At 42.5% G+C, this 19,748-nt stretch overlaps 1 protein-coding gene across 11 annotated transcripts in view; it reads right to left on the minus strand.

Moving 5' to 3' along the window:
* b3gntl1 (UDP-GlcNAc:betaGal beta-1,3-N-acetylglucosaminyltransferase-like 1) overlaps positions 1–19,748 on the minus strand; it is a 385,172-nt gene that overhangs the window by 163,642 nt on the left and 201,782 nt on the right. For 10 of the 11 annotated variants that reach the window (XM_072242369.1, XM_072242370.1, XM_072242368.1 and 7 more), the window contains one exon: positions 2,433–2,528. In XM_072242369.1, coding sequence (XP_072098470.1) covers positions 2,433–2,528 — 96 coding nt within the window. Of the gene's footprint in view, positions 1–2,432; positions 2,529–5,267; positions 5,352–19,748 lie in introns of those variants that run through there. The other variant, XM_072242376.1, reaches the window with a different exon arrangement.

A 19,748-nucleotide genomic window follows, 5' to 3' on the forward strand; every position in this document is an offset into this window, starting at 1 on the left:
TTTCATCATATGGGAGCCCAAGCATGGGAGGATGAACCCTGGGCGCCCTCCCAAGACTATGGTCAACACGCTCCTAGAAGACAGCGGCGCGGCTAATGTAGATGAACTGAACACACTGATGAGGGAGAGGGAGATGTGGAGAGTCCGTCATTGTGCGCAACGCCAGCCCCCTAGGCCTGAGTCGACATAGTAGTAGTTCTGTGTGTTCATTCTCATTCTCGGTGAGTCCATTTTATTATCTAGTGAGCGGACACTGGCCAGGAAGAGTCTAGCCGAGTTAGCTCTCAGCCCCAGCTCTCTTGCCACGTTTCTGCTTCCTCTCACACTGCCCATAATCTCGGCTGAGCCTCTCAGGCCAGATCGCTGTCACGAGGCCTGCTGTCCACAGAATCCCTATTCTGTTGAGCACCGCTATTAACTTGGCTGCCAGCGGATTAAACGTAATTTTGTCTAAGAGTTCAGCTGTATTCACAGAGCTTTGGCTGACTGAAATCCCAGACTAGAAACTTTGAAATACTATCTAAGAATTTAAAGTTAGCACCATTATTGTGTGCTGGAGAAGCCCTGCATCTCTGCATGCTGCCATCTCAATACCTTCATAAATATTAACCAAATGATGAATAAGCAGATCCCTTTTTCCTTTGTAGTTACTCAAGGAATGTTTAGAATGATTATGATCTGCAGATGTTGCTGAGTGCTTGCCATGCTAGGCTCTTCTGGGCCTTTGCTTTCTTTTCTACCCCAATTAAGGGACATAGAAATAATTTACTTTCTGTGCCAAACTCAAGCTTAATGATAATACCAGAAAGGGATGAATTTCTATACAAACAATTGCTATCCAGACAACTTGACTCAGTAACAGACATGGACTGCAATGATAATGAAACCACATCATAGATAGCTTTCCTTCCCTCTTTCCCTTCATGGCATGTGATCTATCTCAGCAGTCCCGACACTTTGAGCAGGGTCTGCAACTCTTCACTCTTGGCCCATGCAATCTGCCTACATGCACATCAATTACTGCACTTTGCTGTTTACATCAAAGCCCCGGTAACTCCTCCTCAGCCAGGATTGGGTTTAATTAAAATAAAATTCCTTTGAGAGAAAATTTATGTTTGTATTTAATCCTCTTGAAGCATGACGTTAATGAGACTCAATGATACTACAGAACCATTCACTGAAACATTAAGCAAGTAAATACTGTGCACAAGATGTTCAATGGTTTCTATCAAATTAGAGTATTTTAATTGGGGAATCTGATTATCAAAGGTCATGCTGCTTTGGAATTTCCCCCACCTCCACACAACCTTTTTTTAGCCTTCAGTCTGGGCTATACAAATTTGTTACGATCTTAACAGTTTCTCTCATATACAAATACCCTCCTTTCTCCCTAGCTTCTTCCAGCCATTAAACCTCATCAAAAATTCTACATTTCTACAGCTCTGGCCCATGCACTGAGCCCTTCATCCTCGTATGTTTGTGTTTTAAAGCTGTTGTCAGTCACGAGTCCAGTGGCGCAGCAGGAGATCAGATACACGTTGGCATCTTGGTCTCCAGATTATCTTTGCCTTCTGCATTTCAACAGGCAGATGTAGAAGTTAGGGACAAACTGATCTAAGGGTGGTTCTTCACAACAATCAGTGGTCAGGTATAAGTGTGCTTTAGACCCTTTTATTCTGGGGAAGCCCTTCGGGACATTTCCCATGTGAAAGATAAGGTTTTGTTGCTGAAATGCTGGCAGTGTTTCTTGATAACCATCAATGCCTCTAGTCATTCAGCTTCTGACCAGGAAAAGATGGTGACCCAGATATTGAGGCTTAAAAGTATTAAAACCATTAAGAGATAATATCTGTAGATTATTATTACAGACTATTAAAACAATTTCAAAATCAATAAATTAACTAAAACCTGCCTCAAAGTCATCGTCAAGATTATTGTCATTTGCACGTGTGCAATGAAAAGCTTACTTGCAGCATCATCAGAGGTACATAGCATCATATAAGCAACATTCACAACTAAAACATAAATTAAGCACAATTATTATCAGAGAAAACACAATTAGAACAAAAAAGAACTCAATTTTATGCAAAGTGATCAGCCAGTTGCTAAACTGTAGTGTTTAGAGTTGTGCTGATTGGTTCAAGAACCATGTGGTTGAAGGGAAATGCAGTCACTGTTCCATGTCTAACCTGGCACAGGTCGTTCAAGTAGCTTCACTACTGATACAACTTTACACTCTGCCACTGTGCCCCACGCGGGGCGCACCCTTGCAGTGCAGAATACCAGAGATAGCTGACAGCATTTTCAGAAATTCCACATTCATGCAGAAAGCCTTTGGATGCAGCAATTTAAGTGGAAAATGTTGGCAGTGCAAGAAAAGTGGATAAAAAGCCTCTGAATCTCCCTTTATCCTGTATTCTAAGTGTACTCACCTTTCCACTTTCGTCAAACTTTCCAATGGAGTCAAACCATTCTCGAGAGCAGAACCATGTTGGCATGATGACAGTGGGACCATGGGAAGTAAAGACCTGCCAAGAAGAAAGACCGTTTCAATAAATAACATATTATCTAACTCTCCAATTTAGAAGCCTCCATGTATCTTACGTATGAATGTGAGGCTAAGTACAGCTCCAATGTCATACATATGTTTGCTGACGACACCACTGTTGTTAGCTGAATCAACTGAAAATCTAGCTGAATAGTGCCATAACAACAAGAACCCTTCAGTCAATGTCAGCAAAATCAGGAGCTGGTTATTGACTTTGGGAGAAGGAAAACAGAGGTTCATGAGCCAGTCTTCATCAGGGTATCAGAGGTGGAGAACATTAAATTCCTCATTATTATCATTTCAGAGAGTCTATCCTCGGTCCACCACTTAAATGTCATTACAGTGAAGGACTGCTGTGCCTTTACTTAGAAGTTTGCAAAGATTTAGCATGTCATCTAAAACTTTAAAAAACATCTATAGGTGTTTGATGGAGTGTATACTGACTGGTTGCATCACAGCCTGCTATGGAAACACCAATGCACTTGAACAAAAAAGCCTACAAAAAGTAATGGGTAAAGCCCAGACCATCGCAGGTAAAGCCCTCCCACCCACTGAGTACATCTGCAAGGAGTGCTGTCGCAGGAAAGCAACGTCCATCATTAAGGACCCCTATTATCCAGGCCATGCTCTCTTCTCACTGCTGTAATCAGGAAGGAGCTGCAGGAGTTTCAGGTCCCACACCAACAGGTCCAGGAACAGTTATTACCACTCAACCATCAGGCTTTTGAATGAGAGGGAATAACTTCACTCACTCCAACAATGAACTGATTCCATAACCTTTGGACTCACTTTCAAGAAATTTACAACTCATGTTCTCAATAGTTATTACTTATTCACTTAGTATATATGTTTTTGCTTTTCAAATTTAAATAAATTTAATTAGCACTTTATAACTTGTCCTTTTAACTTATACTTATAACTTTTTAACTTATACATTCTGATTCAGCTATCTACCAGCAATGCTGGTGAGCAGCAGATATTACCTTCTTTTCCCTGTACTGCATCACCGAACATGAGGTGGTGTGACCTCCTGACCGAATTGTTTTTTGTGACTGTCCCGCTTATTGCAGCTCATGTTTTGAACCAAGCAGATTGCAGGTTAATCTTCCAATTGGCTTATCCTTAGTCCTTGATTGGCTATACTTTAACAATTCAGCAGAGGCCCGATTTTGTAAATCAAGGTGATTACAGTAAAACACACAAAATTCTGGCGGATCTCAGCGGACCAGGCAGCATCTATGGAAAAGAGAACAGTGATTGTACTCTTTTCCATAGATGCTGCCTGATCTGCTGAGTTCCTCCGGCATTTTGTGTTTGTTGCTTGGATTTCCAGCATCTGCAGATTTTCTTTTGTTGGTGATTATCGTAAAAAGTGTTCCTACCAACTTCTACAAATTTCCATCTCTCTTATTTATCTCTCCGGCAGTCTTTATTAATGTATGATCATGATACAATTAATCCTTCACTGATTTTCCAATGAAAACAACTTCTTAAAGCCAATTATACTACCCCTACTGCTACTGTGACATAGAACATTAAACTTGAGACCTGCCTGAGGTCTTAATTCCTCAATTACTCAATAGACAAACTTAAAGACTGCTCCAAGTCTTTTGTCCTAATAAGTTATTTTCAAAACTAATCTGTTTAACTGGTCAGCATGGATGACATAATCAAAATATTCCTCTGAATGGAAAGGTTGAATCCAATGGCAAGTATAAAATGCCATTGTGGGAGTTACAATGTCATAGTGTGTATATCCACAATATTTTACAGGGTGTATTAATAACAGGGCAATTTTCTTATGTTCCCACAACAATCAGCTCTTGAACAAAAAGGGGTAACTACTCTCACTTGCTCATCCATTGAGGTGTTCATTTTAGGGACTCTTTATCTCATTATCTCCTGTTCTCATTATTTATTGCTATTTATTTATATTTGCATTTTAACGGTTTGTTTTCAGGGTCTTTCTGCACCCTGGTTGATCTTTCATTGATCACATTACAGTTAGTATTCCATAGATTTGTTGAGTTTGCCCGCAGGAAAATGGATCTCAGAGTTTTATATACTTTGAAAATAATATTTACTTTGAGCTTTGAACTTGGCCTCATTTACCCAAGATTTTCAGTTCAATGTGTATGGGACCTCTGAGGACACAGAATGAGTTTATGGGTTGCTGTTTGTTACTCAACACACATTTTTTTCCTTTGCCTTGAAGCCAACAAAGAACACACCAGCAACATGCATAGTGGACTGTAACTTCTCACTCTGCACTTTTGCCAAAGTTATACATTTCAAATCCTGGACCATGAAAGTAAAATCATTCTGGAACCAATTAGAGTAAAATTAGACAGGTCTGTTTGTGAGACGCCTGTCCTTTACCAGATCACTTACAGCAACTTCAGCTTAGCTCCCTCACACAAATTTCTTGCCACAACTAGAGACAACATTTCTGTAGGGCAGAGAGATTATTCGGTTTACTCCTGCACCTGTTTCTTAACCTTTATATCCAGGTTTTCACAGAACATGTGACTTGAAGACATAGTTCTTATTTTGATCTCAGTCTTTTCCAGCTGTAGCTGTACCACACCAAGTGTCTTTAAATATAGTTCAAGTTTGCACATGTATCCCATTTTCTACGCAGCCTGGTAACTTTATAATATTAAGCATACTAATTTTAAATTCAAGCTACAGACAACCAAACAGGCTACACTTTACTTACAGTTTGTAAAGTTATCCCAGAAGTCGTGGTTACAGCTCATACTCTGGTAACCTCAAAGAGGCTACTTCAGAGTGTGGTTGTCCGTACTATAATCAGAAATTATTCTGTTAGACTGGAACACAAAAGAGCCTTTCTGTAAAGCAGCAAGCTACAACTATAAAAAAGAATGCCACTGTGAAGAAGTTTCAAATGATTTTCCCCCCTATTTCAATGGACACAGTCCAAGCTATGTCTGTTGTCAGGAAACTTCACATAATGTCAACAGTATTGGGCTACTCACAGTACAAATAAATCATGCCGCTACTTCTTTTCCACGGCAGTAGCACATGTAATAAAATACAAAGAAACTAAGAAATATCTTAAATTCCTTTCAAGACACCTAGCCACAGTCAGTCAGCTAATATACAGTACCCGTATATGGATCTCTTAACCATGGTCTACTCCAGGGAGCTGTGCACGTGAAGGAATATACAGAAATTGCACATAGGGCAAGAAGGCAGAGATGACATTAAGGATCACCCATTATGCTATTAGTAAATGGTGGAGCAGGTTCATACGGTCGGCTCCAGCCCCTATTTCATATTCTTGCAAGGGAGTGTAGCAGTTGGCACAGTGCTTTACAGCAGCTAGCTGTGAAAATCGGAGATTGGTTGCCGTCATTGTCTGTAAGGAGTTTGTACGTTTCCCCTGGGAGCTCTGGTTTTCTTCCACATTCCAAAGATACATGGTTAGGGTTAGGGTTAGGGTTAGTACATTGTGGGCATGCATGGCAACACTTGTGAACTGTCCCCCAGCACAATACTCGCTGATATGATTTGACACAAATAATGCATTTCCCTGGTGAACGCAGCAGGCCAGGCAGCATCTCTAGGAAGAGGTACAGTCGACGTTTCAGGCCGAGACCCTTCGTCAGGACTAACTGAAGGAAGAGTTAGTAAGAGATTTGAAAGTGGGAGGGGGAGATCCAAAATGATAGGAGAAGACAGGAGGGGGAGGGATGGAGCCAAGAGCTGGCCAGGTGATTGGCAAAGGGGATATGAGAGGATCACGGGACAGGAGGCCCAGGGAGAAATTCCCCCCCCCACTGTCTTTCTCCATGGGCCTCCTGTCCCGTGATCCTCTCATATCCCCTTTGCCAATCACCTGTCCAGCTCTTGGCTCCATCCCTCCCCCTCCTGTCTTCTCCTGTCATTTTGGATCTCCCCCTCCCCCTCCCACTTTCAAATCTCTTACTAACTCTTCCTTCAGTTAGTCCTGACGAAGGGTCTCGGCCTGAAACGTCGACTGTACCTCTTCCTAGAGATGCTGCCTGGCCTGCTGCGTTCACCAGCAACTTTGATGTGTGTTGCTTGAATTTCCAGCGTCTGCAGAATTCCTGTTGTAATGCATTTCACTGTATGTTTTGATGTACGTGTGACAAATAAAGCTAATCTTTTTAAATTCAGGATGAAATTCTGGCGCATTAGTGATCAAATTAAATGTTAATTTATCCTTTAGCAATCACAGGATGGCTGCATGGTTTGTTGTTCAACCCTAATTCACCTTGAGGAGACTGTGGGAACCGCCATCTTGATTTGTTGTAGACCCTGTGTTGAAATACTGCTCCCACTGTGCCTAACACTACCACTGAGTGGCTTGTTAGGTCATTTCACGAAGAGCCACTAATTGGCAGATGAGCATGGAGAGCAAAAATTATTCCCTAAAGGTCATTGGCTTTGCTTTGCCTAACAATCCACGTAGTCACTAGTCCTAAATTAACACTCCCACATCTCAATTGAATTTGCATTCACATCTGCTATGGTGGGATTAGATTACATTTCCTAATCATTTAGGTCAGAATCAGAATCGGAATCATGTTTACTATGACGGGCATATGCCATAAATGTTGTGGTCTTTGCAGCAGCAGTACATTGCAATACATAATAGTAAAGGGAAAAACTGTGAATTACATTATATATATTAAATAGTTAAATTAAGCAGTGCGAAAATAAAAATAAAAAAGTAGTGAGGTATTGTTCATGGGCTCAATGTCGATTCAGAAATCAGACAGCAGAGGGGAAGATGTTGTTCCTGAATCATTGTGTGTGTGCCTTCAGGCTCCTGTGCCTTCTTCTTGATAGCAGCAATGAGAACAGGGCATATTCAGGGTGATTAGGATCGTTAATGATGGACGCCACCTTTTTGGGGCATTGCTCCTCGACGATGTTCTGGATACAGTAGAGGCTAGTGCCCATGATGGAGTTTATAACTCTCTGCAGTTTATTTCCATTCTGCAGTAACCCTACTCCTATAACAGATGGTACTGCAGCCAGTTAGAATACTCTCCACAGCACATCTGTAGAAACTTGCGAGTGTCTGTGCTGACATACCAACTCTCCTCAAACTCCAAATGAAATATAGCCAATGTCTCTGGATTACGAGTTCAGTAATGTAATCACAATACCACAGTAGCCCAGTGTGCTGTGGAATTAATGACACACCACAACTCCTAGAGTGTGGCTCTACATGGAGAACCCTCAATTAGTTACATAAAACAAAGATAAAAATGAAATCTTTGGATAGTCTCCTGTATGTAACAATGCAGGATGTTTTTATTTCTCCAGAGCAAACAAAATTGGTAGAGCTGAAATGCTGTAGTCTAAAAATGTATTTCATTCCCGAGCACTTTATCATACACTGCAAACATTAAGCAAAGAAAATAAACACTAGAAGTCTTGGTCAAAAGTGGTTATGTTTTTATTTCCAGAAGGAAAAATAAGCAGTTGAAAATGGTAGCCAGGCATCTGACTTTGTTTAAATTAAATGTGTTCTGACACAAGTAAAGAATTAGTGCATTTTAAAGCATGTCCATTCTTGACACAGCTTGCCATCCCATTGCATAGTCTAACTCCCTCCAGGACACCTCCGGAAACACCAGGTTGGAATTGTTCTTAGCAATCCATCAGCACTTACCCCAACAAAGCAGACAATTCATACTGAAACCTCTTTCTGATTAACTAAATCCAAACCCACTACAGTAAGTAGGATAGAGAGGCAATGCCTGTGTTCCAGTCTGCAGTGGTACAAAGATAGCATTGTTTTAGTCACAAGAAAGATGCTAACAGCTTTCCAAACAACCAACACAAAACTGCTGCTTCGTGTATGGGCAAAGTCTAAAATTGTTCGATTAACTATGTGAAGCTACAGTAATACTCAGCGACATGAGCACGAGATCCTTTATTGAGCTGCAATGCAGAATAAGCCCTTCTGGATTGCCTAGCGATCCCCCCGGTTTAATCTGAGCCTAATCATGGGAAAATTTACAATGACTGATTAACCTACCAACTGGTAAGTCTTTCGACTGTGGGAGGAAAGCGAAGCACCCGGAGCAAACATACATGGTCACAGGGAGAAAGTACAAACACCTTACAGGCAGTGACAGGAACTGAACCCAGTTCACCTGTGCTGTAAAGTGTTGTGCAAACCACTACACTACCCTGCTGCCCAAAATCTGCTAAGTATTTAATTTATTCAAAACAATAAACTGGTTTGAACCATAATATTAATCTCAGCACAGGTTTCCTCCACGTCTATCCACTGAGTGCCATGACTTCCGAGTTTTCAGATGTAATGTTGAACTTTTCTCGGGCTGATCGTAATATTAGCTTTGAAATGTTTCCTTTGACCACCAGGGACGACATGAGAATGACATCCACTATGCTTCAGAAAGCAAGTGGCAGCTACAAAAGGAGAGCTGAAGACCCAACTACCAACCACGGCCACCACTTACTCTTGCGTGCACCGCACCAGAATATGTGGATCCTGCATCCCCTCTTCAGCCCCTTGAGAACCCACCAATAGATAACGCCTTAGGACAGGGGTTCCCAACCTTTTTTTATGCCATACAGCAACACCATTAAGCAAGGGGGTCAGAGGACCTCAGGTTGGGAACCCCTGCTTTAGGAGAACATCGTATTCGACTTGAGTGATCACAACACTAAATAAGTTTAGCCTCTAAATATAACAGTAGGAATGTGATACCAGGAAGCTAGAGTCTAAAACAACTTTTCAACAGAGCTCTATATTGGATTATCCTTCTTTGCTCTCATTTTGTTTTGTACTAGTAGCTCCCTCAGAAATTTGCGTAGAGGATGCTGGCAGCCAACTGTACCCGTGCAGTGGTGCGGCTAGTAGACCTACAGTCTCACAACACCAGCGACTCTGGTACAATAAGACCATAAGACATAGGAGCCCAATTAGGCCATTTGGCCCATTGAGTCTGCTCCACCATTCAATTATGGCTGATCCTTTTGTTCCCTCCTCATCAGCCTCACTCACTAGCCTTCTCCCTGTAACCTTTGATGCCATGTCCAATCAAGGACCTTTCAAGCTCTGCCTTAAATACACCCAACGACCTGGCCTCAACAGCTTCCTGTGTAACAAATTCCACAAATTCACCACCCTCTGGCTAAAGAAATTTCTTCTCATCTCTGTTTTAAATGGACACCCCTCTATCCTGAGGCTGTGTCTGCTTGTCCTAGGCACCCCCACCACTGGAAACATCCTTTCTACATCTACTCTGTCAAGGCCTTTCAACATTCAAAAAGGTTCAATGAGATACCACCCCCCCGCCATTCTTCTAAATTCCAGCGAGTACAGACCCAGAACTATCAGACGTTCCGCATATGATAACCCTTTCATTCCCGGAATCATCCTTGTGAACATCCTCTGGACCCTCTCCAATGCCAGCACATCTTTTCTTAGATGAGGAGCCCAAAACTGTTCACAATACTCAAGGTGAGGCCTCACCAGTGCCTTATAAAGCCTCAGCATCAGGTCCCTGCTCTTGTATTCTAGACCTCTTGAAATGAATGCTAACATTGCATTTGCCTTCCTCCCACAATCCTGGCCACCAGTGCTATGTGTGTAGAGTTTGCATGTTCTGTCTGCAATTGCAAGGGATTTTTCTGTGTGCTCTGATTTCCTCCAACATCGCAAATATGTCTTGGTTGGTAAGTTCAAAATTGGAAGTACGTTTATTATCAAAGTATGTGTACATTCTGCCACCATGAGATTTGTGTCCTTACAGGCAGCTGCAAAACAAAGAAACCTCAAAAGACCCCATCAAAAAGAAAGACCGTCAAACACCCAATGCCCAGAAAGAGGGGGAAAAACAAATCATGCAAACAATAAAAGTAAGCAAATTGCTTCAGAACTGAATTTTTACGAAAGACACAAAGCCAAGCAGACTGCTTCTGGAACAGGCAAAAGCCACAGTTCAGCACAAAACCAAGTAAACATTCTGAAACCACAGACGCAAAGCCAGGCATCACTGCAGCCGGCAGCACGGTTCTGCGCGGAGCTGAGTGATCGCTGTGGAGCATCGAGCAGAACGGGCAGAACCGGCCATCGCCTCGCCTCTGGCCTGACACCCTAGCCTTTTCAATCAGGCCCAATGCTTAGATTGTCCAAATATCGTCCATTCCTCGCTCTCAGGGATGCCTCATCTCTGCTTTGGCCATTGTAAATAGCTCCCAATGTGTCGGTGCAAGCTGATAGGAAAGTGGCAAAAACAAAACACAGTTAGAGTCAATGGGGAGCACCAAAAATACTGGAGGTCAGGCAGCATCTATGGAGGGCAATAAGCAGTCGGCGTTTCGTGCTGAGACTCTTCATCAGGACTGGAAATGAAGAGGGCAAAAGCCAGAATGAGAAGGTGAGGGGGGATGGAACAGGCTGCAGGCTGGCAGTTGACAGGTGTGACCAGGTGAGGGAGAAGGAGGGTTGGTGTCGTTCTTCCATTTCATTGTTTATGGATGCTGAAAATATTAGAGAAAAGTTGCACTGAAAACTACTGAGGTAAGGGCTTTCATGGGGAATGCAAACCATTTCTGCTTCTTTATTTGATGGTATTTTTTGCAGTGTGGTGAATAAAAAGTATCTTCTCCGTGGATTGTCACCTTGTCATGGTGGAGAAGCTTGTGTGGTCCTGTGATCCCCACAGCAATGCTCCTGGTAGGGTCACCCATGGCGGTAAGGTCGAGGGTGAGGTCCCTGACAAAGAACAATCCAACCAAGACCACAACAGAGGAACAGGCGGACAAAGTTATTTCGAACTCAATGGCTGTGAAGGCGGATGATGGCTGTAACAAATCCTTCAGCTCCAATCGTTGTAGTTTCCATGCCATTGGAATCAGTTGGTTGATTTGTGAAGTATCGTTTGCTTCTTGGAGTGCAACATCAAGTACACGTTAAACAAACACACGCACAGGCGTCTTCGCTCTGTGGGTCACTTCCTCAGAACGAAGACCATCATCCTCGACCTTGAGGGATAGCCACGATGACGTATAAAAAGTATGCTCAATCTTTCTTATTATCTTCAGACAGATTTCCTTTACGCAAAACAGTTGAATAGGTTGCTATGTCAGGAGGGCTGCAGAGATCTACTCTCAGTGGCTGCCTTATTCGGTACAGGAGGTAGCTAATGAAGATGTCACTGAGTGCATTTCTGTATGTTTGTGGTCTTCTGCTTCAAGGTTCGATGTGTTGTGTACTTAGGGATGCTCTTCTGCACACCGCCGTTGTAACGTGTGGATATTTGAGTTGCTGTTGCCTTTCAGTCAGCTTGAACCAGTCTGGCCATTCTCCTCTGACCTCTCTCATTAAGACATTTTGCCCACAGAACTGCCACTCACTGGAGAAAAAAATATGAGGAGTCAGAGTAAGAAGGTGGGGGGGGGGAGGAGAGGAAGAAACCCCCATCTTCTTACTCTGACTCCTCATATTTTTTTCTCCAGTCATGATGAAGGGTCTCAGCCCAAAACATTGATGTTTACTCTTTTCTATAGATGCTGCCTGGCCTGTGAGTTCCTCCAGCATTTTGTGTGACCACTGAGTGTAGAAGGGCTACCTGTTGCATTAAGCAAGTTTGGAAAGAAGTTTCATGAAATGCACTCAAAGTGAACAAGCACAGATATTTAAAGAAAATAGTTTTCTTTGTCTACTTAGCACAAGTACATTTTACACAAGAAATATTGCAAGGTAGGTCCCTATCATCAAAAGGTAATTGGCACATCAGCTTTTTTGAACTACATTCCTAAACATAAGGGATGCAGACTCAATTGACACTTCCAAACACCAGCTCAAAACCTATTTATTTAACCTTGGTTTTAGGTAACATCTTTGTGTCTTTTATTTTCATGTTTATTTTTATTTTTATTCTATGTTTATGTTTGCACTTTATCCCATTGTAAAGCACTTTGATCTACATCATCTGTATGAAAAGTGCTCTTTAAATAAGTTATTATTATGATTATGTATGTATTTTAAATTGTGAGTTCATGAACAAGATGGAGATTCCATTTTCATTGCAAGTTTGTCCCTATGTGTAGCTTGCACTTAAAACAAGCTGGTCGGACTTCAGTTCCACAATTTCTAGACATGTCATTCTCTACCCTTATCTCACATTTACTCATGGAGTTAGCTAGCTGAGCTAAAACAAGTATTTTATTGTGCCATAAAGCAGTTCTAAATCTACTATTTTAACTCTAATCCCTATTCCCATTCCGACATGTCAGTCCATGGCTTCCTCTACTGCCGTAATGAAGCCAGCCTCGGGCTGGATGAGCTACATCTCATTTTACGTCTGGGGAGCCTCCAAACTGATGGTATGGACATTGCTTTCTCAAACTTCTGGTAATTTTCCCCCTCCCCCTTCCCTCTTATTACATTTCTCACTCAGGCTCCCCTCTTAACTCTTCTCTTCTCCTCACTTGTCAGTCACCTCCCCTGGTGCCCCTGCCTTGTTCCCTTTCCCCCATGGTCCACTCTCCTCTCCTGTCCAATTCCTTCCTCTTCAGCTCTTTACCTTTTTCATCTATCACCTCCCAGGTTCTTACTTCTCCCAATCACCTAGCTTCATCTATCACCTTTTTGCTTGTACTCCTTCTCATAGCCCCAACGTCTTCTTCTGGTTTCTTCCTCCTTAGTCTCCTGTCCTGATGAAAGGTCTTGACCTGAAACGCCGACCGTTCATTCTTTTCCATAGATGCTGCCTGACCTGCTGAGTTCCTCCAGCATTTTGTGTGTGTTGCTCTGGATTTTCAGCATCTGCAGAATCTCTCGTGTTTATGATAATAATAGAATGCTTTATGGTATTCATTGATGGCTCCTATGGTATGACGGTATTCATTAATTCCATATGTCTATGAGAATAATCAGAGGAGCTCTAAAATCCACACCTGTCCAATGGCTGCCAACAATGAGAGGAATAGCATCTCCAGAGATCCGTAGAAAAGCAGCTTCAGCAAAACTCTACAAGTGTACCCAAAATATGCCCAACAACGTTCCAGTTCGCAAACTCATCGAAAATGCTCCTCCAACTTCCTGGCAGACCTCAAAAACCTTTCTACAACTTGAAGAACCTCGACTCCTATGAGGAACACACTGAATGGTGCCAATACTGGCACACGAACATGCTCCCCGGCGGAGATCTGATCGACTACCCGACCTCGCTCCTCTTGGGCTCTACCACAGCTACCAGAAAAGAATAGACAGCGCAAATAGACTCAGAAGTCAACATGGCAAGACAGCACAAACACTACACTGACGGGGCACCCGACAAACCCCAGCCTTCCCACGTGGCAAAATAGCACTACTTTATACTTTATTGTCGCCAAACAATTGATACTAGAACGTACAATCATTACAGCGATATCTGATTCTGCGCTTCCCGCTCCCTGGATCACAAATATTAAATATTAAAAATATTTAAAATAGTAAAAATTAGTAAATATTAAAATTTTAAATTATAAATCATAAATAGAAAATAGAAAAATGGAAAGTAAGGTAGTGCAAAAAAACCAAGAGGCAGGTCCGGATATTTGGAGGGTACGGCCCAGATTCGGGTCAGGATCCGTTCAGCAGTCTTATCACAGTTGGAAAGAAGCTGTTCCCAAATCTGGCCGTACGAGTCTTCAAGCTCCTGAGCCTTCTCCCGGAGGGAAGAGGGACGAAAAGTGTGTTGGCTGGGTGGGTCGTGTCCTTGATTATCCTGGCAGCACTGCTCCGACAGCGTGCGGTGTAAAGTGAGTCCAAGGATGGAAGATTGGTTTGTGTAACGTGCTGTGCCGTGTTCACGACCTTCTGCAGCTTCTTTCGGTCTTGGACAGGACAACTTCCATACCAGGTTGTGACGCACCCTAGAAGAATGCTTTCTATGGTGCATCTATAAAAAATAGTGAGGGTTTTAGGGGACAGGCCAAATTTCTTTAGTTTTCTTAGGAAGTAAAGGCGCTGGTGGGCCTTCTTGGCAGTGAACTCTGCTTGGTTGGACCAAGTCAGGTCACTTGTGATATTGACCTCGAGGAACTTAAAGCTTTTAACCTGTTCCACTTGCGCACCACCGATGTAAATTGGGTCGTGCAGTCCGCTACTCCTTCTGAAGTCAACAAACAATTCCTTCGTCTTGCTGACGTTGAGGGATAGGTTATTGTCTTTGCACCATGCCACCTGGTTCTCAATTTCCTCTCTGTACTCAAACTCATCATTACCCAAGATACAGCCTATAATTGTTGTGTTATTAGCAAACTTATATATTGAGTTTGATGGAAACTTGGCTATACAATCATGGGTGTACAGTGAGTACAGCAGGGGGCTGAGTACACAGCCTTGTGGGGCACTGGCGCTCAGAGTGATTGTAGAGGAGAGCTTGTCCCCTATTTTTACAGCCTGGGTCCTGTCTGTGAGGAGGTTGAAGATCCAGCTGCAGATCTGAGTGCTAAGGCTCAGGTTCCGGAGCTTAGGAATCAGTTTATTTGGAATGATGGTATTAAAGGCAGAGCTGTAGTCAATGAAAAGGAGCCTTACGTATGCATCTTTATTCTCCAGGTGTTCTAAGGAGGAATGTAGGGCCAGAGAAATGGCATCTGCCGTTGACCTGTTGCTCCGGTAGGCGAACTGCAAAGCGTAGAGGTTGACCGGTAGGCTGTGGTTGATCTGTGCCATAACCAATCTCTCGAAGCACTTCATAGCAATTGATGTCAGAGTCACACGTCGATAGTCATTCAGGGATGCAACCTTGCTCTGCTTCGGCACTGGGATTATCGTTGCCTTCTTAAAACACGAGGGGATCTTAGACTGAAGCAAGGAGCAGTTGAAGATGTCAGCAAACATTCCAGCTAGCTCGCTTGCACAGGCCCAGAGAACCCGTCCTGGGACGCCATCTGGGCCCGTCGCCTTCCTTGGATTTATCTTCAGGAAGGCCCTTCTAATGTCCTCCTCAGTGACGATGAATCTTGATGCCACCAGGTCCGGTTCATCCGGAGGGAGCAGGATGCTCCTCTTCTGTTCGAATCTTGCGTAGAATACGTTAAGTTCGTCAGGAAGAGAAGCGCCACAGTTATTGGTATTCCCAGCCTTTTCTTTGCACCCAGGGATCTCATTTAGACCCTGCCATAGTCTACTGGCATCCCTCTGGTTAGCCTGGGCTTCCAACTTGGTTCGATATTGCCTCTTGGCGCCCCTAATGGCTTTCCGGAGTTCACACACTACACTGATGGGGCGCCCGACAAACCCCAGCCTTCCCACGTGGTGCCCCAACCCAGGACGACATCCACCTAGTCCAAACATGCCCTCTCGTCAAGATCCGAGACGGCTTTGCCACAGTCCATTGATGCGGTCAGAAGCTGGAGGAGTGGCTTGACAAAAACTAATTCGAAATGTGAAGAGAAAAGCACCTGCCATATGAAACAACAAATTTATTTACCATGCCCATGGTTTGTTCTTCATCAAATTATGGTATTGCTTTGCACTGCTGTAACTATATGTTATAGCTATGTGGTTCTGTCAGTGTTAGTCTTTGGTTTGGCTAGTTTTCTCTGATATCACTCCGGAGAAACATTGTATCATTTCTCAATGCATGTATGCATTTCTATATGACAATAAAAGAGGACTGAGTGTTCTCATAATCTAATCTAATGGCTAGATAGAGTATATATGTTATTAGTTTAGTTATGACGAATATTGGCATGGTTATTCAATGAAATAGAAGAAATATAGCAGGTGGATGTAGAGCGATATGATATGGGTAGTTTAGAAAACAGATGTTTTTTTGACTTACGAAGAAGTCATGTTATGGACAGTTCCATATGAGGAATCCTTATAAAACCCAGGGTCTGCCTATATTACATTTTCTATTATCTTGAAGCAGATCTTTATTCTTAGAGAGCAATACTGTACAAATGGGGAATGCTGGTAGAAGACTTCTGTTTTGGAGAGTAAAGCTCTTTTTTTTGCATGCTTTGGTGAACAAGCTGACAATGACTTGGAGTTCAGCCTCCAAATGTGTGCGTTATTAGCGTACCGCAGCTTGATGACTGATGCCATGGGTGGCAGTGATTCGTCAATGGAGGTGGTGCAGGTTGAACAGTTTCCAAGTTGTCCTTTAGGTTGGCTCCACTCCAGTGGAAGCTGGTTGGAGGTGAGGTGCAGCATTACAGTGAGAAGGGGGCGAGAAACGGGCTGGGACAATGATACAACCTTGTCTGACACTGATGAGCACTGAAAATGAGTCTAGGGGGCCCAGGGGTCAAAATAATGGCAGATCAAAAATGGCAGGCACATTTAATAACTGTTCCACCTATTCTGCTTTATTTATGAACTCAAAAGCTTTTTTTGAGGTTAATAAAGACATTGAGTAGAGAATTATGCTAGTTCATGCCTTTCTCTTGCAGTTAATATGCAAAGAAAATCATGCTTTGTGCATTTACTTGGTCAGAATCTACACTATGAGTTAGGAAGCAGTTCTTTGGCGGTTGGGAAGAACCTTGGCAGTGATGCCAAGGCCATTCAATAGTGACTGTAATCAGACTTCTCTTTTCTCAAAGATGGAGATTATTGCAGCATATTTAGCATCCTCTGGCATCTCCTTCTCTTCAAAGACGGAGAGATGATGTTGCGTTTGAAATTCCTTTCCAGCAAGTTGGTGGAGATACCACATGCTTCCAAGGCTATTATTTTACAGCTGACAGATGGGCATTTCAACACGTTGTTGCTGAGGGTTGGTGTCAAAGTTGGACCAGATGATTTGCTGTGTGATAGGATCCAGCCTCATCAACACAACTGATCAACAAGAAGGCCATCATCCTATTTAACTCTTTAAATGCCTGTCACTAAAACATATAACTTCTACATAACATTCATGTGTCATAACACATGCTCATGTTACCACAACTCTTGGATCATCCAATATTTATCTTACTTGTATCATTCGGTAACTTCTGGTTTAAACAGACAAGCGTTGGGTTCAAGACCTTTCCCTCTTACAGAGTACATAAAGTTAGGCGATGCACTGATGTTTCATATTCTGTGTTTTTCACTAATTTTTTTGCCATTTGCACGATTTGTTCTTTTTTGTGCGCTGGGTGTTTGATGTTGTCTTTAAACAAGTTCCATGGTATTTATTTGTTTCATGGCTGTCTGTGGGGAAGATGAATCTCAGGGTTGTATACTGCATACATACTTTGATAATATGTATGTAGAGGAGAAGATGGTGGCGCGACGGCAGCACACATGGCCTTTCCGGTGATGAATATCTGTTATCTGTCAAGTAGGGAACCATGCACAATCCTGATTTGATGGAGACAGACGTGAGAGTACGGAGGAACATCTGGAAAACTTCTGAAATGCCCGCTTTGCTGCCTCTGCTACTGTGTGGTAACCGGAATCTCCGGAGCAGAAGGCCCCGAAATCCTCGGCTTTGTGTGTTTCAGTGGCCAGGGTGAGGTTGAAGGCGCTCGACAGAGCATGGCGCTCGGGAGACTGTATTGGAGGGCTGGTCAGAGGCTCAAAGTTTTCGGACGGATGGACTCAGTGTCGGCTGGGGTCGGCTGCTTCCAAAGCATCAGCAAGTTGACAGTGTCTGGAGGTTTATGGCAGGGAGTTTCTCCCTTTTGCTGCCTGCTATCAGGGGTTCGGGAGTGGATCGACTCGGGGACTTTTGAGACTTTATTTACTGTGCCCATGGTTCGTTCTTCATCAAATTATGGTATTGCTTTGCACTGCTGTAACTATATGTTATAATTATGTGGTTCTGTCAGCGTTAGTCTTTGGTTTGTCCTGTTTTCTATGATATCACTCTGGAGAAACATTGTATCATTTCTTAATGCATGTATGCATTTCTAAATGACAATAAAAGAGGACTGAGTGTTCTCATACTCTAATCTAATCTAATAAATGTACTTTGAATCTTTGACTTGGGGAAATGCTTCTGCTCCCGAATGAAAAGCAGAAATTTTAAGCACAGCTGAACTGAGTTCCTAATAGATAAAAAGATCTTCTACCAGCAAGAATTTCTACCCCATTGTTAAAATGTGTGAAGCTGTATTTAAAATTGTTCAAAAATAAATAATGCTGAACCAAAGTACTTACTTCCTACAGCTCAAATCTCTTGAGTGTATGAAGTGACTCCATTTCCTATTTGGGTTCTAAATCCAATAAGTATTACATGAATGTCAACATTATCACTGGCTTCACCAATTTAAATCACTTTGGTAGATGGGTATGAACAGGATTGACTTGCATGTTTTGCAAAGTACCTTAAGTATTTTCTTTCCAATGGCAAGGCACTCTTTCTCTTGCCAAACGCTCAAAAGTTTATAGAAAAGAATCTGTGGGGAGTGTGTACAACTGGCTGTTTAGAGCCTAGCATACGTGACCAAAGGTGGATTATCCCCCATATTTCAGCAACATGGGAATAACATGAGCTAACTGGGCACTGAAACTGCTTGTATGCAGATCTGGAGATTTTTACTACTGACCATGGCACAAGTGAGACACAACATCTCCCTTAAAATACAGATGGTTAATGTTTAAAACTTGGATTGGTATATTGTATTTTTCTCTACAAGTTCCAATTGCAGTAACTCCAGTGATGATGTGTTGTGCAAGAATAAGTCCCCTGAGCTGAACTGAATTTCCAATTAAATGCAGCACATGAGAATTACTCATCCTTACCGATATCTCGAAAATGCTGAGGGTACATGCTAGAGAGTACACAGCTCATTAAGAAAGAATCACATGATGTGAGGTCACCCTCGATTCAACACAATGTGGTTTCAAATGGAATGATTACAGAGCCCCTTGGAAATGAGACACAGAAGCATTCGTTCTTGCTTAAACAGGGCTCAGAGTCAGGTTTAATACCATCTGCACATATTGTGAAATTTGTTAACTTTGGGGCAGCATTTCAGTGAAATACATGATAAATAAACAAAAAAACTGAATGACAGTAAGCATATAAATGTATATTAAATAGTTAAATTAAGATAAGCAGTGCAAAAAACAGAAATTTGAAATAAGTAGTGAGGTAGGGTTCATAAGTCCAATGCCCATTTAGAAATCGGATGGTAGAGGGGAAAAAGCCATTGCTGAATCGTTGAGTGTGTGTCTTCAGGCTTCTGTATCTCCTTCCTGGTGATGACAACGAGAAGGGCGCCTGTCCTG

This window comes from Mobula birostris, chromosome 24 (genome assembly GCF_030028105.1).
Source record: "Mobula birostris isolate sMobBir1 chromosome 24, sMobBir1.hap1, whole genome shotgun sequence".
Classification (NCBI taxonomy): domain Eukaryota; kingdom Metazoa; phylum Chordata; class Chondrichthyes; order Myliobatiformes; family Myliobatidae; genus Mobula; species Mobula birostris.